This window comes from Marmota flaviventris, chromosome 1, assembly GCF_047511675.1.
Source record: "Marmota flaviventris isolate mMarFla1 chromosome 1, mMarFla1.hap1, whole genome shotgun sequence".
Lineage (NCBI taxonomy): Eukaryota > Metazoa > Chordata > Mammalia > Rodentia > Sciuridae > Marmota > Marmota flaviventris.
In genome coordinates, this window is record NC_092498.1 from 73,319,960 (window position 1) to 73,346,611 (window position 26,652).

Sequence of the window (26,652 nt, forward strand, 5' to 3'; positions counted from 1 at the left end):
TTACAGGTATGTGCCACCACACCCGGCTTGACAGGCATTTTTAATGTAATGTAAAGGATTGTAAGATAAAACCAAGCTGTGTGACCTTTGGGGAACTATAGTCAGACGCCTCCACTTACTCCAAGGTGATTGGTGAAAAGTTCTTAAAAGCGACAGCTAAGTGGGAGCAGAAATAGAGGCACATAGAAAAGAGAAGAGGGAAATTGTCCAAGAAATACAGGGGAAAGTATGATCTAATCTAAGATGTATGACTGGAGCAAATTTAGAGAGCAAAGGCAGTAAAACTAGAGAAATTAGAAGGAGCCAATTTGTGAATGACTTTGTAAATCGTGCTGTGGAGGATAAAGTTTGTTTTCAGAGAACTGGGAGCCACTCGAAGAGTTTGCACAGCGAAATGACATGATTGATTTTCCCTTTAGAGAAATTATTCTGGTTGACATCTAAGGAAAGGATTGATGGGGGAAGACTAGAGGCAAGAAGGCCAGTGGGAATTGTTGGGCTAATACAGCTGAGTGATAATGAGAACTGAATTCAGGGATGGAAAGAATGAGACAAATTTGCAAGCTGTTAAGAAGTTGGCTTCAGCAATCATCAAGAGTACAGATGATAATAAATGCTGGAGAGGATGTGGAGAAAAATGGACACTTTTACACTGTTGGTGGGATTGTAATTTAGTACAACCCCTATGGAGATCAGCATGGAAGTTCCTCAAAAGACTAGGCAAGGAACTACCATATGACCCAGCTGTACCCCTCCTCCTTATTTATCCTACAAAATTAAAGTCATCATGCTACAGTGGGACTTGCATACCCATGTTTATACCATTATGTTAAGCAAAATAAGTCAAACTCAGAAGGTTAGAGGTTGTGTGTTTTCTCTCATATGTGGAGACTAGAGAGGAAAAGGAAAAGAAAAATGTGGGGGTATCTCGTGGAAATCAAAGGGAGATCAGTGGAGGAAAGGGACCCAGGGGTAGGAAGAGGGGAGGGAGGGGGAAAGTGCTGGGAGTGATACCGGCCAGATGATATTGTTCTATTGTGTGCATGGACGAATATGTAACAACAAATCCCATGAGTATGTGTTAACACTGGGCCAGATGCAAACTCCATGGATTATCTCAGCTTTTTATGCAGGAACAAAGTTTCATGCAGGAACAGGGTATGCAGAATCAGGGTGAGGCGCCTCTGATGGACCCACTTTCCTGGTGGAAAATGAGCCACTGGCCAAAGGAGGAGTTTGGGCTTATATAGGTTATACTGAGAGGTGATTTAGTGAGCATGTCAGTTTGGACACTCAGGAATTTGGGTTTGGGGGTTGGGGGGGTCTATGGCCAACATCTGGAGACGATTTATCTTGAAAGAGATTAAAGCTTCCCAGAGACTATCATTCTAGGTTTGATGGGATACTTTCTCCCCATCTGTGGCCAGCATCTGAAAAGGATTTATCTTGAAAGAGATTAAAGCTATCAATGTATGGTTTTCTTTTTTACTCCCTTTTCCCACGCCATACTATCTTGGGGCTTTTCATTTTCCATATCTAACACTATGTATATCTATAATGCACCAATTTAAAAAGTTGGGGGGGGGGGGCGTAAAAAAAAGAAAGAAGTTTGTCTCAGAAAGAGTGTTTATGGGGAACAGAGAAGACGGAGGCAAGGATGACCCGCAGGATTTTTGTGTGAGCATAAGTGGATAGTGGTTTATTTTAAGGTAAATGAAGTGAAGATAGAGAACTCAGGAGGAGGACAGGTTGGCACATACTGCAAAAGATTCAAAGGGAAAAGAAGACAATGAGAATGCACACATTATGAATAGTTTCTACCCTTGCGATGAGATGGAGGTTATCATCTGGTTTTCTTCTTCCCCACTTGAAGGAGTGGGAAAGTCTCAAAGGAGACTTGAGATTGGAAATGATATTACAGGTGCTCATCAGTAATGTAATGAGAATGTTTTGAGATCTAAAGTTTGAACATACTTTGAGCATCTTTGCTAAATATTGAGCATCTTTGCTAAATATCTAAAACCATGGATGCTAAATATTTAAATTTGTAAAGATTGTATGGTTTGTGGATCTTCAAAGCTTCCATAAAGGTAATATGGAGGCATTTAGAAAATAAGCAGTTCTCTTGAAGACTGACTTTCAAATTAAACAACTTTTGAGCTTACATGGTAATTTTGATACAGGGAAATAATACATAAAGTCCAGGAGGCAGAGTGAAAAGGTGAAAACTGGAATTAAATATACTTCTGAATACACAAATTTGTAGATTTCTTTCCCCCTGAACACAGAATGCAAAATAACAAAGAGCAACTGAATTGTGTTGTGATTATAACGAAATACTTGCCCTGCTGGTTGATAGGTCCATAAAGCAAGTTAGTATGAATCTGTGTGTATGGGAACATGGAGTTTTGGCAGGAACAGGAAAAGGAATTCAAGATAATTAGTGGAGGACTTGTTAAAGTGTCAGCAAAATTTTGGTGTTATTTTTCAAGTTTGCTGGTTGAAATACTCAAAAGGGAAAAAAAAAAGACAAATGCAGACAAAAATTGGATGATACTGTCTATTAGTTGGTTGAATTTTTTTCCTCCAGAATAAAAGACAAAATGTGAAGCAGTTATTTTTTTTTTAATTTTTTATTGTTGGTTGTTCAAAACATTACAAATTTCTTGACATATCATATTCCACACTTTGATTCAAGTGGGTTATGAACTCCCACCTTCACCCCATACACAGATTGCAGAATCACATCAGTTACACATCCATTGATTTACATATTGCCATACTAGTGTCTGTTGTGCTCCGCTGCCTTTCCCATCCTCCACCATCCCCCCGCCCCACCTCTCCCCTCCCCTCCCCTCCTCTCTCTCTACCCCCTCCACTGTATAACCCTGAGGGTCTCCTTCCATTTCCAAGCAATTTCCCTTCTCTCTCCCTTTCCTTCCCACCTCTCATCCCTGTTAAATGTTAATCTTCTTCTCATGCTCTTCGTCCCTACTCTGTTCTTAGTTACTCTCCTTATATCAAAGAAGACATTTGGCATTTGTTTTTTAGGGATTGGCTAGCTTCACTTAGCATAATCTGCTCTAATGCCATCCATTTCCCTGCAAATTCTATGATTTTGTCATTTTTTAATGCAGAGTAATACTCCATTGTGTATAAATGCCACATTTTTTTTATCCATTCATCCATTGAAGGGCATCTAGGTTGGTTCCACAGTCTAGCTATTGTGAATTGTGCTGCTATGAACATCGATGTAGCAGTGTCCCTGTAGCATGCTCTTTTTAGGTCTTTAGGGAATAGACCAAGAAGGGGAATAGCTGGGTCAAATGGTGGCTCCATTCCCAGCTTTCCAAGAAATCTCCATACTGCTTTCCAAATTGGCTGCACCAATTTGCAGTCCCACCAGCAATGTACAAGTGTATCCTTTCCCCCACATCCTCGCCAGCACTTGTTGTTGTTTGACTTCATAATGGCTGCCAATCTTACTGGAGTGAGATGGTATCTTAGGGTGGTTTTGATTTGCATTTCTCTGACAGCTAGAGATGGTGAGCATTTTTTCATGTACTTGTTGATTGATTGTATGTCCTCCTCTGAGAAGTGTCTGTTCAGGTCCTTGGCCCATTTGTTGATTGGGTTGTTTGTTCTCTTATTGTCTAATTTTTTGAGTTCTTTGTATACTCTGGATATTAGGGCTCTATCTGAAGTGTGAGGAGTAAAGATTTGTTCCCAGGATGTAGGCTCCCTATTTACCTCTCTTATTGTTTCTTTTGCTGAGAAAAAACTTTTCAGTTTGAATAAGTCCCATTTGTTGATTCTAGTTATTAACTTTTGTGCTATGGGTGTCCTATTGAGGAATTTGGAGCCCGACCCCACAGTATGTAGATCGTAGCCAACACTTTCTTCTATCAGACGGCATGTCTCTGATTTGATATCAAGCTCCTTGATCCATTTTGAATTAACTTTTGTGCATGGCGAGAGAAAGGGATTCAGTTTCATTTTGTTGCATATGGATTTCCAGTTTTCCCAGCACCATTTGTTGAAGATGCTATCCTTCCTCCATTGCATGCTTTTAGCCCCTTTATCAAATATAAGATAGTTGTAGTTTTGTGGATTGGTTTCTGTGTCCTCTATTCTGTACCATTGGTCCACCCGCCTGTTTTGGTACCAGTACCATGCTGTTTTTGTTACTATTGCTCTGTAGTATAGTTTGAAGTCTGGTATCGCTATACCGCCTGATTCACACTTCCTGCTTAGCATTGTTTTTGCTATTCTGGGTCTTTTATTTTTCCATATGAATTTCATGATTGCTTTCTCTATTTCTACAAGAAATGCCATTGGGATTTTGATTGGCATTGCATTAAACCTATAGAGAACTTTTGGTAATATCGCCATTTTGATGATGTTGGTTCTGCCTATCCATGAACAGGGTATATTTTTCCATCTTCTAAGATCTTCTTCTATTTCTCTCTTTAGGGTTCTGTAGTTTTCACTGTATAAGTCTTTCACCTCTTTTGTTAGGTTGATTCCCAAGTATTTTATTTTTTTTGAAGATATTGTGAATTGAGTGGTTGTCCTCATTTCCATTTCAGAGGATTTGTCGCTGATATACAGGAATGCCTTTGATTTATGCGTGTTGATTTTATATCCTGCCACTTTGCTGAATTCATTTATTAGCTCTAATAGTTTCTTTGTAGACCCTTTTGGGTCTGCTAGGTATAGAATCATATCATCTGCAAATAGTGATAATTTAAGTTCTTCTTTTCCTATTTTTATGCCTTTAATTTCTTTCCTCTGTCTAATTGCTCTGGCCAGTGTTTTGAGAACTATGTTGAACAGAAGTGGTGAGAGAGGGCATCCCTCTCTTGTTCCAGATTTTAGAGGGAATGCCTTCAGTTTTTCTCCATTCAGAATGATGCTAGCCTGAGGCTTAGCATAGATTGCTTTTACAATATTGAGGTATGTTCCTGTTATCCCTAGTTTTTCTAGAGTTTTGAACATAAAGGGATGCTGTACTTTGTCGAATGCTTTTTCCGCATCTATCGAGATGATCATATGGTTCTTATTTTTAAGTCTATTGATGTGGTGAATAACATTTATTGATTTCTGTATATTGAACCAGCCTTGCATCCCAGGGATGAATCCTACTTGATCATGGTGCACAATTTTTTTGATATGTTTTTGTATCCGATTCGCCAGAATTTTATTGAGGATTTTTGCATCTAGGTTCATTAGAGATATTGGTCTGTAGTTTTCTTTCTTTGAAGTGTCTTTGTCTGGTTTAGGTATCAGGGTGATGTTGGCCTCATAGAATGAATTTGGAAGTTCTCCCTCTTTTTCTATTTCCTGAAGTAGCTTGAAAAGTATTGGTATTAGTTCTTCTTTAAAGGTTTTGTAAAACTCTGCTGTATACCCATCCGGTCCTGGGCTTTTCTTAGTTGGTAGTCTTTTTATGGTTTCTTCTATTTCCTCAATTGATATTGGTCTGTTTAGGTTGTCTATATCCTCCTGACTCAATCTGGGCAGATCATATGACTTCAGAAATTTATCGATGCCTTCACTATCTTCTAATTTATTGGAGTATAAGGATTCAAAATAGTTTTTGATTATCTTCTGTATTTCTGAAGTGTCTGTTGTGATATTGCCTTTTTCATCCCGTATGCTAGTAATTTGAGTTCTCTCTCTTCTTCTCTTTGCTAGCATGGCTAAGGGTCTGTCGATTTTGTTTATTTTTTCAAAGAACCAACTTTTAGTTTTGTCAATTTTTTCAATTGTTTCTTTTGTTTCGATTTCATTAATTTCAGCTCTGATTTTCATTATTTCTTGCCTTCTACTTCTTTTGCTGTTGTTTTGCTCTTCTTTTTCAAGGATTTTGAGATGGAGTGTGAGATCATTTATTTGTTGGTTTTTTCTTTTTTTAAGGAATGAACTCCAAGCAATGAATTTTCCTCTTAGAACTGCATTCAATGTGTCCCATAGATTCCGATATGTTGTGTCTGTGTTTTCATTTATCTCTAAGAATTTTTTAATTTCCTCCTTGATGTCTTCTATAACCCATTGATCATTCAGTAACCTATTGTTCATTCTCCAAGTGATGTATGCTTTTTCCTTCCTTCTTTTATCGTTGATTTTCAGTTTCATTTCATTATGATCAGATAAGATGCATGGTATTATCTCTACTCCTTTATATTGTCTAAGAGTTGCCCTGTGACATAATATATGATCTATTTTTGAGAAGGATCCATGTGCTGCTGAGAAAAAAGTGTAACTGCTTGATGTTGGGTGGTATATTCTATATATGTCAATTAAGTCTAGGTTATTAATTGTGTTATTGAGTTCTATAGTTTCCTTATTCAACTTTTGTTTGGAAGATCTGTCCAGTGGCAAGAGAGGTGTGTTGAAGTCTCCCATGATTATTGTATGGTGGTCTATTAGACTCTTGAACTTGAGAAGAGTTTGTTTGACGAACATAGCTGCTCCATTGTTTGGGGCATATATATTTATGATTGTTATGTCTTGTTGGTGTATGGTTCCCTTAAGCAGTATGTAGTGTCCCTCTTTATCCCTTTTGATTAACTTTGGCTTGAAATCTATTTTATTTGATATGAGTATGGACACTCCTGCTTGTTTCCGAAGTCCATATGAGTGATATGATTTTTCCCAACCTTTCACCTTCAGCCTATGTATGTCTTTTCCTATCAAATGCGTCTCCTGTAGGCAGCATATTGTTGGGTCTTGTTTTGTGATCCATTCTACTAGCCTGTGTCTCTTAATTGGTGAGTTTAAGCCATTAACATTTAGGGTTATTATTGAGATATGGGTTGTTCTTCCAGCCATATTTGTTTATTTCTGTTACTAAACATGGTTTGTTTTCCTCTTTGATTATTTTCCCCCCCTTTACTGTCCTACCTCCCACTGTTGGTTTTCATTGTTATTTTCCATTTCCTCTTCCTGTAATGTTTTGGCGAGGATGTTTTGAAGCGATGGTTTTCTAGCTGCGAATTCTTTAAACTTTTGTTTATCGTGGAAGGTTTTAATTTCATCTTCCATCCTGAAGCTTAATTTCGCTGGATACACAATTCTTGGTTGGAACCCATTTTCTTTCAGTGTTTGAAATATGTTATTCCAGGATCTTCTAGCTTTCAGAGTCTGTGTTGAAAGATCAGCTGTTATCCTGATTGGCTTACCCCTAAATGTAATCTGCTTCCTTTCTCTTGTAGCTTTTAAAATTCTCTCCTTATTCTGTATGTTGGGCATCTTCATTATAATGTGTCTAGGTGTGGATCTCTTATGATTTTGCACATTCGGCGTCCTGTAGGCTTCTAGGATTTGGGATTCTGTCTCATTCTTCAAGTCTGGGAAGTTTTCTCGTATTATTTCATTGAATAGACTGCTCATTCCTTTGGTTTGGAGCTCTGTCCCTTCCTGTATCCCAATGACTCTTAAGTTTGGTCTCTTAATGTTATCCCATATTTCTTGGATGTTCTGCTCATGGTTTCTTAACAGTCTTGCTGAGCTGTCTATGTTCTTTTCCAGTTGAAATACTTTGTCTTCATTGTCTGGTGTTCTATCTTCTAAGTGTTCTACTCTGCTGGTAGTATTCTCCATTGAGTTTTAAAGTTGGTTTATTGCTTCCTGCATTTCTAGGATTTCTGTTTGTTTGTTTTTTATAACCTCTATCTCCCTGTAAAGTTGATCCTTTGCTTCCTGGATTTGTTTGCGTAATTCATTGTCGAAGTGATCTTTCATTGTCTGATTTTGCTGTCTAATATCTTCCTTGATACTCCAGATCATCTGAAGCATGTATATCCTGAATTCTTTATCTGACATTCCATCTGCTGCAGCTGTTACCTCTTATAAAGTTGCGTTGACCTGCATTGCTTGTGGTCCTTTCTTTCCTTGTCTTTTCATACTGCTTGTGTTTCTTTCCTGCAGGCGCGGGCGGCGGCTCTGCTCTCTCCTTATTCCAATTGGGGTGTCGTGACTACCACGCCGGCAGGTCATTGGGCCTGTTCTGGGCGCTGGCGGTGGCTCTGTTCTGCCCCTACTCCAATTGGGGTGACGAGTGTACCACGCCGGCAGGCCACCGGGCCTGATCCGCCGGTCGGTTGCAGGTTTGCCTACCCTGCAGGCGCGGGCTGCGGCTCTACTCTGCCCCTACTCCAAATGGGGTGACGTGTCTGTTGTACCGGCAGGCCACTGGGCCTGTCCTGCTGGTTGGTCGCAGATCTGCCCACCTTTCGGGCACGGGTGGTGGCTCTGCTCTGCCCCTACTCCAATTGGGGTGTCATGACTACCCCGCCGGCAGGTCGCTGGGCCTATTCCTGGAACGGGCGGCGACTCTGCTACCACACCGGCAGGCTCCTGGGCCTGATCCGCCGGTCCGTCGCAGGTCTGCCTACCTTGCAGGCGCGGGCGGTGGCTCTGCCCTGCCCCTCCTACCATGCCTGCGGACCGCTGTGCCTGATCTGCAGGTTGGTCACAGGTCTGCTCACCCTGCGGGCACGGGTGGCGGTTTCGCTCCGCCCCCACTCCACTTGGGGTCACGTGACCACCACACTGGCAGGGCCTGATCCGGGCGTGGGCGAAGGATCTGCTCTGCCCCTACTCCAGTTGGGGTGACGTGTGTACCATGCTGGCAGGCCGCTGGGCCTGACCCGCCAGTCTGTCTCAGGTCTGCTTACCTTGCAAGTGCGGACGGCGGCTCTGCCCTGCCCTTCCTACCACGCCTGTGTACCACTGGGTCGCGGGTCTGCCCACCTTGCGGGCGCGGGTGGCGGCTCCGCTCCGCCCCCTCTCCAATTGGGGTCACGCGGTCACCACGCCGGCGAGCCGCTCGGCCTGCTCAGGGCGCTGGCAGCGGCCCGGCTCCTCCCCTCTGGCTCGATGACAAATCGAGAGAGACTCGGGTGTCTGTGCCTCACCCCCCCACCAGGAGACCAACTGTTTCTGTTGCCGCTGGTATTGATGAAGTTCTCTCCTCCGCCGCTTTCTGATGACATCAGATCTCTGCCATGTTGGTATCCTATGCGAATGGCAGCATTTCGTTCCCCTTGCTGGGCAACCAAAGCAACGGGTGAGTCCTGACCGGCCCTCAGCAGGACCCAGACCGAGAAGCAGTTTCCGCGGGCTCCTAGCCCTGGGCCAGGGCAGTTCCGGGAGCCGGAACTCGGCCGCTCCATGCTCGGTGTATGCTCTGATAAGAGCAGACTCCAAGAAGCAGCCTCCGCAGGCTCCCCAGCCCTGGGCCAGGGCGGTTCCGGGAGCCGGAACTCGGCCGCCCCTCGCTCGGTGATCGCTCCGATAAGAGCAGGCACTAAGAAGCACCCAGGCACTGAGCCCAAGCAATCTGTCTGCAAGCCACAGGCGAATGGAAGCCTGAAATTACCTGTTCTATGGCTGAATGAGCTGCGGTCAGTCGAAAACAGGGATGGTGACGTCAGCTTTCCAACATGGTGGCTGCTGGCCTCCTCTGTGGTCTGACCGGTGTGGAGAACCGAGATGGACCGCTTTCTTCCCCAGTCTCGAACCCAGAATTCAGCCCTGAGTAAGGTGCTTGCACGGCTGGCAGAAACTGCAGCGCTGTATCCCTGCGTCGCTATCTCCTCGTTTCCCAGCGCGCGCTGCAGACTCTAGCCGCGGGGCGATTTGCTGAATAAGCAGTGTTACCCTCCGTGTGACAAACCTCTCGCGTTTGAGTCCCCGTAGCCGATCCTCGTGCGATGGAAATCCTTCCTCCAGGTTCCGGAGCACCCCACTATTGCTGGAAATTCCTAACAAGATAGCCTTTAGCCGTCCTGACTTGTCATACTCCCACACAGTGAAGCAGCACACGGGGGCAATGCACTCCCCTCGCCGCCATCTTCCTACAATTGAAGCAGTTATTTTTAACAAAAGCAGGGAGTGAAGAAGAATTAGTGCGTATCAGCTCCCACACTGTGGACCATCATGTCACGCAGCTGCTACCTCTCCACTCATGCTCATGGCCCACAGTTGTTTCTTAAGAAGGGCTCATGGAAAATTGATATTGCTAACATTGAAAGGCTATGTTTAATAGGTGCCTTTAAAAGATGTCTACATATATAGCTCTAGAAAACACACAGGACAATTCAGGGCTTGGTGTTAGTACTTTCAAACACAATAATTTTGACAGCTCATGTCATTAATTCAGTTGGTTTCTTGATCTTTCATAATAACTTAAGTGTCTTCTTGGAATATCTACATGAGAAGGCTGTAAAACTTAAATACAAATATAGTTTAATGATCATGTAATGTGTATTTTGCTTTCATTCCTCTAGGCAAGGAGCAAATGCCACAAGAGATGAGCTGACGACATCTGCGTTCCTGACGGTCCAGTTGGATCGGTCTCTAGGAGGACAGGCAACGCAGGTTGGGATGCTTTTACTCCCAAAGTTTATACAGGTTCAAGTTTGGCTAGTTCAATTTCTGGGTGCACCTCCCCTCCAATGTTAGGATGGGAATTTGACATTTTCTTGATATTAACTTCCTTTTATGTTTGAATATAAATGTCTCTCCCCTCCTACCATAGGAGTTCTCTCAGATTCTGGAACAGAGGGAGAAAACAAACGCAAAATAAAGACAACAAAAAAATCTATTAACTGATTTAAGAGCCCCAAAGCATATTAGATCATACCACATGACAGTGGCAGTCACTTAACATTGAAACTGTTCTTCCCCCCGATGTCACTTCCAGCTGTTGCGTAACAGTTATAGACAGAAGGATACCCCCAACACATGCACATCCTAACCCTGAGAACCTGTGGATTCATTGTATTGCAAGACAAAGGAGACTTGAGATTGGAAATGGTATTACAGGTGCTTATCAGTTGACTTAAAACTAAGGAGGTTGTCTGGGGCTAATAGGGGTGGGGTGGACAGAGTAGTCACCAGGGTTCTTAAGAGTAGAACAGGGAGACTGGCAGATTTACAGGGATGGTGCAGCATGAAGAAGGCTCAACAACAGTTGCTAGCTTTGACCATGGAAGGGGCCCCCTGGGCAACCTCTAGAAGCTGTGAAAAGGCAAGGAAGTGGATTCATCCTTTCGGCCTGCAGAAAGTAACAGAGCTCTGTGATAGCTTGCTTGACTGTAACCTAGTGATGGGATTCTCCCAGATTTTAGCCCAAGACTAAATTAGCCTATAACTCATTTCAGACTTTTTACCTCCAGAACTGTAAGATAATAAATTTGTTAATAGCAATTGGTTACAGAAGCAATAGAAAATAAATACAGTAGTATAGAACAAGCCCAGGTGACTAGTTCTAGTTAATAGGTTAAAAAGAGGAAAAATATTTTACACACTCTCAAATCAGTAAAGTGCATAAGTTATGTTTTACAAAGGCAAACTGCAATCAAACTTGAAAGACACCAGTGATCTTATTTTTTTCTATTAGATAACCAGAATTTTGACTGAACTAAAGTTCAACACATAAAAGTGAAGGGAAAGTGCAAGAAAGCGGGAAGAGATGGACAGAAATGGAAGGAGAAAGAGAGAAAGAAAAGGGATTGGGAAGAGTGGGGGAGGGTGTCATGGAAGAAGAAAAAAAAGAGGTTTAGGGAAAAGAGAAGGGGAAGGAAAAGGAGAAAGTTGGTGTGAGGGAGGAGAGAAGTGTATTTTTTTAATATGTTTTTAGTTGTAGATGAACACATAGTATCTTTATTTATTTTTATGTGGTGGTAAGGATCGAACCCAGTGCCTCACACATGTGAGGCAAGTGCTTTACCACTGAGCTACAGTCCCAGACCGAGAAGTAGTTCTTTATTTGGGCATTTCTGAACATACAAAAAATAATTTGTTGAAAATGACTGAACCCAAATTCAAAATGACTGTGCCACATAAGTACAATTGTGTTAGTGTGTGTGGAGAGAGAGAAATTGAAATGGAAAGGGGGTTGGGAAGAGGTAACATTTGGATTTTATTATTATAAAAGTTTGTCACTCATGTCAGACAATGTCACTGTCTCAGTCTAGATTTCCTCACCGTGTCTAAGGGGCTGTTTCCAGCCTGGTTCAACCTTCTTTCCTCTTTTCTCAAGCTCTACCGATCCTCTTATGTTTGTGGTGCAGGATCTGCTACTTTTGCAGGACCCTTATTAGTAACCATGAGAAATTCTTTGGTATTTGCCTATTTAATTCCTAATTCTGAAATCTGACTTCAGGGGGTCCTGTTTCCCACCAGAGTGTTCTAAGGAGTCTGTCTGTGTTCTTGTCAACCCTGGCAGTGGCACTTGTTTGACCCTTGACTCCACAGCTAGCTTGAGAGCAGTCTCTCTGTCTTGTTCCTGTTTCCTCCCTCTCTTTATAGCTGCAGCTGCTCATTGCTGCTTGAGTGCTTTCTGCCTGCCCCAGTGTTTTCTCTGGTCAGTTTTTAGGAAAGTGTCTGCTTCCCAACTTCTGGGAAAAGTGTCTTCCACACTGGGCTTCAGACTGAAAGTGGGTGTTGGCTTAACCGGCATGGCAACATTTCTGATACAATTTCACAAAGCGTTCCCTTTGCAGGGCTGTGTGTCTGTTTAACTTCCTCATGCCTCACCTCAGGTGAGCTAAGATTCTGCGGGTAGACGAGAGTTAAGTTTTGTTTTCAGATCTTTATAACACGTGATTACTTCTTTAAATGCAATAGTTAGAGAGGTAAGTCCCATACTTTAGAACATAAAATCTAAGGTTGTTTTTAGTTGTTTTTTTACCCACTTGGTACTTGTTAGCAGATTTAGAAAGCAAGATGGGTCTCCACTTGAAGTGCATATTAAGTGTTTTTCTAACAAATTAGCTTGCTTATTGTTATTAACAAGATGATTGAATTCTTTATGTGCATTTAGCTCTTCCCTATGAAGTATTATTTTCATTTTTTGAATAAATTATTTCTGGCTAAGAACTGATGTCATGTATGTCATTTAGTTGATCTTTAAAGAACTCCTTGCCAAATTATTCAAAAATATATTTGTAGATATGCATTACGCCTCACATGTTCCATATTTCATACTGGAATATGTGACATACCTATTAATGAATTTGCCTGAATTGGGCGAATCCAAAATTGACAACCAAATGGTAATTTTTAGTTTCATCACTAGATGGCAGTAGTTTAATAATGTTTAAAAAACTGAAGTCCCTGTTGCTGAATAAACATTCCTTTGTAGAGTACATTAACACTATTGAAAAAAAATTTTTAATCTGCCTTATCTCTCTCTTATTCTCCTTTCACAGTAAAGCACGGACCTTACTCAGTGGCCCTCTTTCTTTTATGTTGGAAATTTGAAGTTTTCTCACGGTCACCTGAAATGATTTTAAGTATGCCCTCCTAAGCAAACGATTTTAAGTATGCCCTCCTCCCTGCCCCAAGCTCAGCAGCTGTGACTGATGAGATATTTTCCTAATCAACTCTCTTATTTGAATGTCTACCAGTCGAAATGTATTTGTGAAGTCCATTATTTTCAGTATTCCCCAGAGATACCTATTCATCTGGCTTCTAGAAAAAGACCAGGAGAAATGAGATGGTTCTCTTTTAACACAGGGGAAAACAAATGAACAAGTAGTGGACTGAACCAGTATTTAAGCTCTTTATGTAAAAAAAGAAAAAAAAATGCATCGATAGTTTATTTAAGAAATTAAATCCATTTGAATAGGTAAAATCAAGCAAATTATTTAGCATTTATTTTCTTCAATTTTCTTATCTCGAAAAGTCCTTATATAATAAAAAAGTTGTTGATATTGAGCGTATCTATTTTTGCCTTTTCTCTAGGTAAGTAAAAAGAATATGTTCAGTTTATTTGCTAGTTTCATCTCACACAAATATGAATGCAGAAATAATAAGGGTGACTTTCTGTCTTTCTCATTCTTTGAAGTATTTGAACATACATCTCAACCTTCTGAATGAGATACAAAACACATGCAAGTCTAGTACATCCATAAATAACTGTAAAATGCTGGTGCTCTTGGAAGAAGAATAATTTTTATTTAAGGTTGCAGATGCCAGCATTTCGTTGTTTTTGCCTTCTCCCTTTTAGAGATGTAGATGAACAAACTTCATCTTCGTGCTTTCTGAAAGCAGAAGGTGTTTCAGGGACATGGTGTCTGAGGTGACAGAGCATTGCCAGGTGAACCTGGAAGCCCTGCTGGATTGTCACAAGCCTATAACTAGTCATCACTCCTTCTGCTCCTGCCTTTTTTTTTTTTTTTTTCCAAAACAGGAAAATAAGAACACATTTAGAAATGGAACCTTATTTCATTGTACTTTGTATTCTATTTCTTTTATTCCCCCTCCACCCAGGTCAGAGTCTCCCAAGGCAAAGAGCCTGCTCACCTGCTGAGTTTGTTCAAAGACAAGCCACTCATTATTTACAAGAATGGAACATCAAAGAAAGGAGGGCAGGCACCTGCCTCCCCTACACGCCTCTTTCAAGTCCGGAGAAACCTGGCATCTATCACCAGAATTGTGGAGGTAACGTCATGTGTTCAGCAAAATATGCCCTGATTATGCACTTCCCAGTGCACCTGAGCCATCTGCAAATAGTACCCTGTACATGACTGGCAAGTAAATTCTCTTCATTTCTATAATGAATCCACTGTACACAATAAAAACCACTAAAAGCAGGAGGATTGAGTAAAAAGTTAAGCTCCAGACTCCGAGCTTCTCACATTTTTCAACTGCACCAAAGTCCAACAAATGGATTTGGAGAATATTATACCAAATGAAGCTATCACAGGCAGGGTCGACCTAAGCTCCATCTTGAAAGGGCTGAGGAAGGGTTGTGGTGATGGTTAGACTGACCACACTGGGGAAACTTGAGAGCGAAGGCTCTTGTTTGTACAAGTGTAGCAAGTGTGGGAAGTGAACTTGGCCACATTGGACCAATCCCACCACACCTCACATCCCAGTTATCTCAGTCACTGTTGAAATCCAAGCCTCCCAAATACCCCTCGACTGCCCTGTGTACCCCCCAGATCCGGTGCTGTGGAACTGTCTCCCAGCCCTTCCCTCTGCCATTCAGCTGAGCCCTTAAAACCCAGTCAGTCTTGTGTCCCTCCACCTGCCACATCTCTGAGCCTCCCTTCTCTTCACCTTGCTCTGTGGTGGTCCTCTGAGGACTTTGAGTCCCATACACCCCTTTCAATGGAAACTGTTTTCCCCCAGTTCCCACTTACAGGGATGGGGCTGCACAGGGTCCTGTCCTTGCTCACTCTTGCCTCTTTCCTTTCTTTCCTTTTTATTAGCTTCTCCTTCCTCTGCCCTCGTGTGCTGCCATCTACTGAGATGGGCTTCAGCTGTTTTCTGTCACCTTTACTTGGGTTTCTCTCTTCCAATAATCTTTTCTTTGTCTCCTTTTCATTTCACACTTGCATGGTCCTGTACTAAATCCTACCACAGCCAATAACTATGGCTCCTCAGAAATCTGTTTCAGTATCTGATCTCTGACAACCATCTCCTGTCCTATGATCCTTTACCCTGAGAGGCCCATTCTAGCAAATCTCCCATCCCGTAGCCAAATCCATGAACCCTCTTCGTCCTTCACATCCTCCTCCTCTCTCCCAGATTTCCAGCACCCTCTGAGCTCTGCTGATCACTTTGATTCAGAATTCACAGAAACCATAAATATCATCACAAATGAATCACCTTATCGACACCCCCCCACAATGTCACCAACCTATCTGCATCTGTACATATGCATTCTTTTTCCCTTCTGTTTATGAAATAGATTTAAATTTTATATTAGTAATTTACATATAAATATTTACATATAAAGAAGTTTTATAAATTGATATCAATGTTATCCATAAATTGGTGATCATATATTTTATAAAATGACATGCTAATAAGTAAATAAATAAATGATTATTACAAAGAATTAAAAAATATGGCTCTTGCCTAAAACCAGGTTTCTCCCCCCCCCCCCCCACCACACCATCAGCTTCTATAAAGGATCCCCTCTTTCTTGTTTTCCTAGGAACTTTCCTGGATTTCTCTCCATGTCTTTATCGCACTTCCAGTTCACCCTGAATGTAGGCCATAATTTTCTTTCTCTTTTCTATCACTAATTTATTCTTATATCCTGAATTGTTTACTTAGAAATTCTAAGATGCCTTAAAAAATAATTTCTTTAGAAGCTGTTTCTTGATCTGACCCTAATCTTCCCCACTGCCTCATGGTTCCTCTTTCCTTCCTGAGCGCACTGATCCTGGGAAAGTTGTTTTCACTCACTCACTGTCTCTGCCTATTCTCTCTCAAGCCACTCCCATCACTTCCCACCTCTCCACCCAAGTGGTTTTTATCTAGCTTGACAGTGACCTGCCTCTGGTCACCATCAAAGGTCACTTCTCTGATCTCATTTTTCTTAACCTCCCACTGGCATTTGCCACAGTGACTCTTTACTGTTTTATTGATCGCTTTTTTCCCCTTAAGTGTCTGTATCGCCACACTTGCCATGATTTTTTCCATGCCTACCAGCCTCCCTCCTGGGGCTGATTTGGCCGGGTTTCCCCCAGCTTTACCTCTAAGGACCTGAGTGTGCCAGGGCTTAGTCTTGGCCCTCTTCACAGTGATCACGCTCAGCCATATAGTTGAAATACTGGGCTTGTATTGATCTCAGCATGTATTCCATTATGACTAATTTTTTAAAATCTATAATATCAACAGTTTAGGCACAACCAGCATTCTCAGTTGATTCCAGGTGGAAGAGTCAACCCGAATGTTCCAGTGTTACACTTCTGGTCTCTTTCCCAGCTGGCAGGTCTTTACCATCAGTGACTCAGGGTTTATCGCCTTATTTCCTTGCAGACTCTCAAACCAGCCTTCCCAGCCCCTCAGTAACATCATTTTATAAAGTTTTCTGTCTTCATCTCCTTATAAGCTATTGCTCTCTGAACATAGATATAGATCTCTCTCCTTGGTCTCACACCAGTCTAGCCATGGGCCTCTTGTCACCTTATCTCCGATGTCCTGGCTCTTTCCTCTGTACCAATAAGGAGACAAATGGAGGAGAACTTCTGAAATCCAGCCCTGTTCCTATAATTCTTCATCACCACATCTGATGGGTTCCTTTGCTTGGTCTAGAGGACCTCTTTCCTACTAGGAGAGGACTATCACCACTTTCTTGGGTAATACCAACCCCTGAGGCATGACTTTGAAACTCCAACAGCCATTCCTTATATCTCTAGTGTTCTCTCTAGGTACAGGGTCCTGACAAAACTGGTGAAATCCATCTCTCCATGCAGGTCTTGACTTTGCCCTGGCAGTTAAGAGGTGGGTAAGCAGCATCCTTTGGCACCGCAGGTCACCCTTGCCTTCTTGAAACAAGTTCTGCACTTGGCCTGGAGATCTCTGCACTCTTGGCTGCTCCACCTCAGTCTTGCTTACTGGTTCTTCCTCATTTCCCTGGAATCACTCATCACACTCAGCTCCACCATGTGCAGAAAGTCATACACAGTGACAAAGCTACACAGTATCATAGATAGCTTCTCACCCAGATGGACACAGAGTTGCAAAACCACCAGGTCATAGGCATGCTCATTATCAAGCCTAAGACCCTGCAAGTGCACTGTCCCTGCCCAGAGGTCAGACCTGGAGCTGCACCCTTAGGCCAGAGTTTGGGCCCAGTCAGGCCCCTCTGGTTGCTCTGTGATCATGGGACCAGAGCTCTGTCCACCTGCCTGAAACCAAGCACTGTCCACAGCTTCTTGGTTGGAATGAAGGAGTATGACAGTGTCTTTTATAATTTGAGCTATAATTTTTCTGAGTCTGAAGAACTTTTTAGTGAGTCTGTAGTATTCTCTTTGTCCCCACATTAGTCTCCTGTCCTTGTTCTATGATATTTAGGTTTTTCCTTGGTGATGTGATAAACTTCTCTTTAGTTGGGGAAAGAAACATTGAATATCTTTGCTTTGTGTGTCTCATTTGAATACTACACCCTCTTTCCAGTCATCACTTATAGCTTGTCTTTGTTCTCACAATATATTTGAATATTATCATTGTGACTTTTCCAAGCCCTTAATTCTTTTTTATTTGTTTTTATTAGTTATACATGACAGCAGAATTTATTTTGACATATTATACATATATGGAGTAATAACTTCCCATTCTTCTCATTGTATATGATATACAATTACACTGGTAATGTAATTATGTCCGATTCATTCTATTATCTTTTCTATTCCCATTCCCCCTCCTTTTCCTTTATTCCCCTATCTAATGAAAAGTACTTCTATTTTTCCCTACCAACCCCCTCCAACTTATTGAGAGTTAGCACCCACATATCAAAGAGAACATTCAGCCTTTGCCAAATCCTTAATTCTTATCATGCAAGTGTGACTGATGTCATTCTTAGAACCTGTGCTAATGTCTGAGGACAGATGAGCATTAAAGTGATACCGATGCCGTAGGATTATGGCACTGCTGCCCCGAATTAATCTTCCAGGTTAGGATAGAAGTCTGGAAATGGTTTGAAACAGTCACAACTTCAGGAAATGTTTGTTGGAGAATCAACAATGAATTTGAATCATGGTGATATTTTTCTTTATGCTCTAGGTTGATGTTGATGCAAATTCATTGAATTCCAATGATGTTTTTGTCCTGAAACTTCGAAACAACAATGGCTACATCTGGATTGGAAAAGGTGCTAGCCAGGAGGAAGAGAAAGGAGCAGAGTATGTAGCAAATGTCCTCAAGTGCAAAACTGCTAGGATTCAAGAAGGCGGGGAACCAGGTATGTGTAGTAGGCCAAAGACAGTAGCCAGAATTTGTATTTAGGATGTTTGCTAATCTCTTTTTACATAAATAGTCATCATTATTTTGATGATTAGAGAGGGTTTAGAATTAGTATATTTAAGTAATGTCTTTTTTATTTTTAAATTGGGGATTGTACCCAGGGGCTCTTAAGCACCACTGAGCCACATCCCCAGGCCTTTAAAAAATAAACAAACAAATAAGTAAATGTGTATGTATAATTTATTTATTTAGAGATAGGGTCTTGCAGAGTTGCTTAGGGTCTTGCTAAGTTGCTGAGGCTGACTTTGAACTCATGATCCTCCTACCTCAGCCACCTGAGCCACTGGGATTACATCTGTAATCCACTGGGATTACACATGTGTGCCACTGGCACCCGGCTTAAGTAGTGTCTTAGAGTTAAAATTGAGATGAGATATTATTATTGTTAATGTGAAACAACACAAACCATATGCTCCTGGTTTGTGTATGGGGTAACTCAGTGTGTTTTTGACAGAGGAATTCTGGAATTCCCTTGGAGGGAAAAAAGACTACCAGACTTCACCACTGCTGGAAACGCAGGCTGAAGACCATCCACCTCGGCTTTATGGCTGCTCCAACAAAACTGGAAGATTCATTGTAAGTGTTTTAAGAAGCAGTGGGGTAGAACTAACTGCATGGAGATGCATTCCGTGTTGGCTCTGACGCTCTGCAGCCATGTGAAAGCTGTGTTTCTTAGGTTCAGCTTCCCTGCAATAATCTTTGCTCTCTCCAGGGTAGTTGAAGGGTCAATGATGTGGTAGATGTGAAAGCATTAAGAATACTGTAAAGTAGTGTATAAGTCAAGGTGCTCTTAAAGACATCAGCCATTTTGCATCTGTGTTCGCATTCAATAATTGCTGTATGAATTGTAAATGGCTAGATTTGCCAATTTCATAATTAGATACTTTCCGTGGGTAGCAGTCAACTCTTATCTAATGTAAGGTTTGCACTTCAGTTTCCCAAGAGAATAAATGCTTTCTCAATGTTGGATGAATAAAAAATATTAAGGAAATACTAAGATCGTCAGACAAAAATCACAGAAAGCTACATATGTAGGAATGTTTTGTTGTATAATCACAAGCTTTGAATACCAAGCAACGAAAAGTAAAATTAGAAGGATTTATGTAACAGTCTTAGCTCAGGTTGCTATAACAAAAATACCACAGACAGGGTGATTTAAATAATAAGCATTTATTTCTCACAGTGTTGGAGGTTGGGAAGTCTAAGGTAGAGGGACCTGAGGTCAAGGTACCTGCAGACCTGTTGTCTGGTGATGGCTATTGCCTGGCCTTCTCACTTAGCCGAGAGGGTGAGCTTGAGTCTTATTCTCTTCTCGTGGCATTTATTGTCACCATGGGGTCCTGCTCCCATGACCTTAACTCAGCTGAACCACCTCCCAAAGGCCCCCCTCCTACTACCATCCCACTAGGGCTTATGGCTTCAACTATGAGTTTGGGGAGAATGTGAATATGCCATCCATGACATATCAAGATTGATTTTATATTAAACTCTGAAATATGATCCTACTCTATAGCCCTTCACCTCAATTTAACTGGAAAAATTCTGTTGTCTGACACCCTGGACTTTTGTATAAACTTAAAGGGTGAATTCTTTTTTCCATATAAAATTTGATCTACAAATTCTGTTCAACATTTCCTGGTAAATACAGGCTTTGTTTTCAAAACACACACACACACACACACACACACACACACACAGAGTTTTCTGAGTACTTTCCCAGGTGCCTTTGATGCTAGATACAGAATGCTTTGCTTAAACTATACATGCACAAACCACACTGGCAGCTTATTATGTGACTTGACTGACCTAAAAATCAAAAATTTAATAGAGGATTGTGATAAATACTTAGTTGCTGAGCTCCATAGTTTATTTCCTACCTTGTAGAAAAATCCTTGTATTTTCTATATTTTATAAACTTGTTATCAGAAAAATCTGCTATTTGGTTGTTTTGACTATTAACTAGATATTGCATCCAAACAACTTCTTTTGGGCATATGTTTCTATATTTTTTATTAGAATTACTTGCTAATATTGCTACAAATTTGATGTTTATTTCCAAGGAAGATATATTTTACAAAAATAAGTATCTAGACTTTGTTCTCAGTCAAGTTTTTTTTTTTAAATCTTACTTTAATCAGCTTTTTTTTTTTTGCTGACCAAAAGACCTGATAAGAACAATTAGAGGAGGAAAGGTTTATTTTGGCTCATAGTTTCAGGGAGCTCAGTCCACGGTTAGCTGACTCCATAGCTCTGGACCCAAGATGTGGCAGAGCATCTTGGGGGAAGGGTATGGAGAAGAAAAGAAGCTCAGGACATGGCAATCTCTAAGCAGAATGAGAGCGCTATGCTCACCAAGGACAAAATATAAACCTCAAAGGCATGCCCCTAGGAACCTACTTCCTCCGGCCACAACCCCCTGCACTCCTGCCTCCACTAATTAGGTCACACCTCTCATAATATAATCATTTCAGTTCTGAAAATTCTTGTATTTTCTTACATATGAGCTTTTGGGGGACACCTTATATCTAAACCATAACGGATCTATTAATTTTTCCTTTCTTTTTGATCATATGCATATGTTAGCCTCTTGAGAAATATAATTTACCTTTTTTTGACAATCTAATATATTTCTTTTTTTTAAAATTTATATACAACAGTGGAATGCATTACAATTCTTATTCCACATATAGAGCACAGTTTTTCATCTCTGGTTGTATACAAAGTATATTCACACCAATTTGTGTCTTTATACATGTACTTTGGATAATAATGTCCATCACATTCCACCATCATTTCTAACCCCATACCCCCTCCCTTCCCCTCTAACCCCTCTGCTCTATCTAGAGCTCATCTATTTCTCCCACATTCCCCCTCCCTACCCCACTATGAATCAGCCTCCTTAAGAAATATATCTTACCTTTCTATCTGTTCATTTACTTGTTTGATCCTTGAAATCCCTTCTCCTCCCTTCATAGTTTAAGGAAAATAATTGTTATTAACAAGAGTTTGACCTTATAATTACCATCAGAAAGTAGGCGTTAATAGATTCACATAAGGTGGCAGAGCCTATTGGTTAAAAGCACAATTTTTGGAACCAATCTACCTGATTTCACTTATCTGGTGAGATTTCCTAGACTGTGTGACCCTAGGGTAGTTCCTTATCCTCTGTGTTGTGTTTTCTCATCTGTTAAATGGGAAAAGTCATAGTACCTACTTCATGTGGTTGTTGTGAATATTCTGTGGATATTAAGTTAATTATTTCATTTAAAAAATTAGAACAGTGCCTGGTACAGAGTATGTGATATGTAAGGTGGTCTCTTTCTTTTTTCTTTTTTCTTCAATACTTGAGATGAACTAAGTATACTACGGGTTATAGCCCCAGCCCTTTTTTATCCTCAGTCCAGGGTCCCTAGGATTGCAGGCACAGAGCAGTGTGCAGGCTAGGTTAGGTTTTGGTTTTTAAAACTTATGTGCTTAGTAAACATTCTGTAAAAAGATAACATAAACAAACCCCTTGTTCTCTATAAATGATCATTGTTTGTAGGATTTTTTTTGCTTGTTTTTTGAATAAGGACCTCAAAATATTATCAGAGTATAACAAACATGAATTATGCTGAGAAGTCTGGAGGTTGCCTGGGACTGGGTTTATCCAGGCTGAGCTTCCTGGAGGCTCTCCTATAGGCTGCAGTCTGGTTTTATGCCAGTTTTTCCTGTGACAGAGCCCAAGAAAACAAGACAACCCCTGCTGAGTCATGTTTGCTAATACAACATGGCCAAGGCGATAGTCATCTCCAACTGTTTAACTGCACTGCAAAGTCAAATGGCAGAGTAAAAGAGTGAAGAATTAGGAACCATAGTCCAATCTACCATGCCTCCCAAAGAATCAGGGTTTGTGCAAAATTCTCCAAAGATACTGAACTAATGGTGGTGGGTGGATTAAACTAATCCTACCCATTACCATTTGATGTTAACTATAGGAAGTACAGTTTAACCCCCTCAAAATAAAAATAATAAAAATTTGCATATGCCTTATTGAAAATGGTTGACTTAGTAAATGTCCAGATCTATTGACTTTTATTAAAAGTCTTGATCTATAAAACAAAAGGCAATTTAATACCTAGACCATAAAATCCAATGTTTTTAGAGACTCAGTAGGCAACAAAATCTGTGACGTAGCTTGTCATGAAGAGCTGCTCACACAGAGATCTATGGTCAGATTGACGTCTGCATTCTTGTTCCTGGAAGCATACAAATGCATGGAGTCGCATACTGGCCAAACTGTGCCATCAGTCTGTGACACCTGTTTAAACAGATGAACAATTCTTTAATTCTTTGTTACCCAAAAAGAAGAAGAAAATATCTACTAAAGTTTTTACTGCCCTCCAACATAATATGTTGGATAATAATGATCCTACTGTTTGGTCATAAAGCTTTTCATACATTTCAGATTGAAGAAGTTCCAGGAGAGTTCACACAGGACGATTTAGCGGAAGATGATGTCATGTTGCTAGATGCTTGGGAACAGGTAGCAGTAACATTTTGTTCATAACAAGAGAATATACTTATGGTTGGGAACTGACAGAACCTGCTTTGAGAAATGGTGATATTGAAAAGAATCAACATAGTTTGGCAAAAAAACAACATTCATAGGGCAAATTGAGTTTTTACTGTGGGAATAATTCCATAGCTATCATCTTTGGCTTTATAGCTTTAGGCAAAAAGCTTCTACTTTTCATTTACTGTGAAAGGTACTTCTGATTTATTCATGTGTTCATTTTACTAATAAATATTATAATAAGTACAATACCATGGGGGAAGCCAAATACTGAGAATTTCTGTGGGAATTTGGCAAGAGGTTATAGGGGAGCCCTCCTCTGAGGAAGAAGCAGGCACAGAATAGTTTTGAATCCAAACAGTAAAATATATTACTGTTTTATATATCTTAATTTAGGAGAAAATTAATGGTGATTCGACATGCCACATCCAACAGTTTTTAGAAATCTTTATGTAAACTAACTATAATGGAAAGGAAAAATAAGTATGTTAAGAATCAAGTTTCATAAAAGAAGAAAGAAATTGTTACTGTTAGGTCTATTTCTAGTGGCTAAGCCACTCAGTTAAAATATTCTTTTACCTCTTGATCTACAATGACATAATTGAATTGGGGGTCTAGTCCTAGATTTTCCTCTGACTATATTTCATTAAAAATCATACTTTTCATTTAAATTCCCATGCTGTTGTGATATGTTCTGTTCTCTGCACACAAATATTCCAACACTTGTGTATGAATTAGAACACAACCAAAATTTAATTTTACCAAAATTGCTCTGCTTGCAAGTGATTTTAAAGTGATTTAAGTATAAGGTAATTCAGAAGGATTTTTCAGCATTAAAATACTCAACCTACACATTTGGCAAAGAAAAGAATATGTATCAGATTGTATGTATTACAGATTTTACATAATAATGCAGATCTCATATATATATAAAAACTTCTTAATTATAACATTCATATATATATGAATGTTATAATTAAGAAGTTTTTAATCCTTTTTTTTAAAGGATAAAAAGTTTATTTTGGCTTGCAGTTTCATAGGTTCAGTCCAAAGTAGGCTTCCTACCCTGCTGTGAACCCCTGGTGAAGTAAAACATCATGGCAGAAGAGCAGGTTTATAGCAGCACAATTCACAATAGCTAAACTATGGAACCAACCTAGATGCCCTTCAGTAGATGAATGGGTAGAAGTTTTTAATCCTTGATACTAAATAATATAGTGCATTACCAAAGTTTAATAGGGCATAATACTATAGGAGAAAAACACTAGACTTAAGTCAGAGAGTCCTAAATAGAGTCTGGGGAATTCCACAAATAATTTTCTCCATGTGGTTCTCTGCAGCCTGGACTTACACCTAGGAAATAGGGATGATGATTTCTTGTCTTCTACCCTTCAAGGGATGGATACACAAACCCCAACCAATCTGTTGTTTCCGTGAAAGATCACTTTACAAACTAGAAAATGCCATGTAAACATGAAATGTGAGTGTGAAGTCTAGTCAGATTAGCAGGGTACAAATTTAGGTGTCTCCTGGTGAGAGTGAACACTGGGAAGTATGGAACTTTCTCAGCCCCCACGTGCACTGCGCCTCCCTCACTTCTGGGGCTGCCACACAGATAAAATGAGCAGTGTGTGTGTGTGTGTGTGTGTGTGTGTGTGTGTGTGTGTGTGTAGGACTTGGCATAGTGCCTGGCATGCAGGCAATGCTCCAAAACTGGTCCATATTGTTATTGTTTCATTTTTCAGATATTTATTTGGGTTGGCAAAGATGCCAATGAAGTCGAGAAGTCAGAATCGCTGAAGTCTGGTAAGCTAGATTCCAAGGACAATTATGGGAGTAACCTGGCAAGATTATTACCAAGCACCTGGCTGTTCTTTATTACCACATCTTCCCCAAATCCATATTGAAGCAGAGAAGGAACTTAGCCATCATCCTAAAACCGAAGGAGCAATGGAATTTTTTTTAACTGAAAAATTCCAGCACAGGCACAAGAAAATGTTTTGTTGCCTACTTTAGAATATAATTATTTCTAAAAATGTAAAATTCACTTAAACCCTTGTTTTATTATTAAAATAGTAAAACTTCCATAACTGATAATATAGATTTTTTAAAAAAACTTTCTTTTGAGTAATACTGTACCTTAATTATACCATAAAGATAATTCCATAAAGTTTGAAATTCTTTCAGACAATAATGAGACTTTATAATGGTGCTTTCCGTGGCAGATGAAAAAAAATCAGTAAGAAATGGTTCATATTTGATTACTTGAAGACAATGAAAATTTAATCTATTGCTTGTACTGGAAGAATTTTCATTCTATAGTTATTTTAGTTCAACTAAAACTAACTGCATTTATGTCTTTATAATCTTTTTAGCCAAAATGTATCTTGAGACAGACCCTTCTGGAAGAGATAAGAGGACACCAATTGTCATCATAAAACAGGGCCATGAGCCACCCACCTTCACAGGCTGGTTCCTGGGCTGGGATTCTAGCAGATGGTAACTAATCTTAGTTAAAACAAACAAACATACATTAGGGGCATGTTGGTATCAGTTGTCCCATTGCTATTTGGTGGTGTGGAGGGAGGGGAGCTTTTTTGTTAATTTGACTATAGAAAATTAACCTCAACCAAACGGCTAATTTTAATACTTATTATTGGCTTAAAATTCTTTTTTAAAAGGAATTTTCTTATATCAATATATTGAAATAACCTAAAGTAAACTTTTGTTATGGTCCAATATTAGCTCTCCAGGTTTATATGACCTTTTAAATAGAAAAAGTTTTGTCCTATCTAGGAAAATTTGTCAAGTAGGAAATTTTATAATTCAGCAACCATTAGCCAAACTTGTACCTTAAAATGCCTTAGAGGTTTTTTTCTTTTCTATATATTGTTTTCAAAAGAATTGGATATTTGTAGTGAGGTTTATATTAAGAAGGCTTTAACTATATGTTGTTATTTTCATTCCCTAGTCAAGGTGCCATTACTCCTAAGTGTCATTTTCTAAGCGGAACTTTCCTTTTTAAAAAAACTTTAAATTTATAGCTCTTTTATGTTAAAACAAAGTGTATTCTTATGACTTTAACTATATAAATATATATATGACAGTACATGTTTAATATCACAAAAGCTATATACAGAAACATTTTACTAATGGTATCTCTCATCATTAAAATATGTCTCTTTTTGAAAAGGTTTTGTGTTGTGACTTTTTATTCAAATTTGATGTTTTTAATTACACAATTAATTTTGTGGTTAAATACTTTTATGCATAAATTAATGTAGAGTTAATATTTCTCAAACTGCTCTCACTAAGTTGTA

At 40.0% G+C, this 26,652-nt stretch overlaps 1 protein-coding gene across 1 annotated transcript in view; it reads left to right on the forward strand.

Moving 5' to 3' along the window:
* Nucleotides 1–25,870, forward strand: part of Scin (scinderin) — an 81,066-nt gene extending 55,196 nt beyond the window's left edge. Inside the window, exons 10-16 of the mRNA XM_027932716.3 lie at nt 10,296–10,386; nt 14,287–14,457; nt 18,538–18,715; nt 19,232–19,353; nt 23,225–23,302; nt 25,078–25,138; nt 25,708–25,870. Coding sequence (XP_027788517.3) covers nt 10,296–10,386; nt 14,287–14,457; nt 18,538–18,715; nt 19,232–19,353; nt 23,225–23,302; nt 25,078–25,138; nt 25,708–25,835 — 829 coding nt within the window. The 3' untranslated portion in view covers nt 25,836–25,870. The remainder of the gene's footprint in view (nt 1–10,295; nt 10,387–14,286; nt 14,458–18,537; nt 18,716–19,231; nt 19,354–23,224; nt 23,303–25,077; nt 25,139–25,707) is intronic.
* The last annotated feature ends 782 nt before the right edge of the window (nt 25,871–26,652 follow it).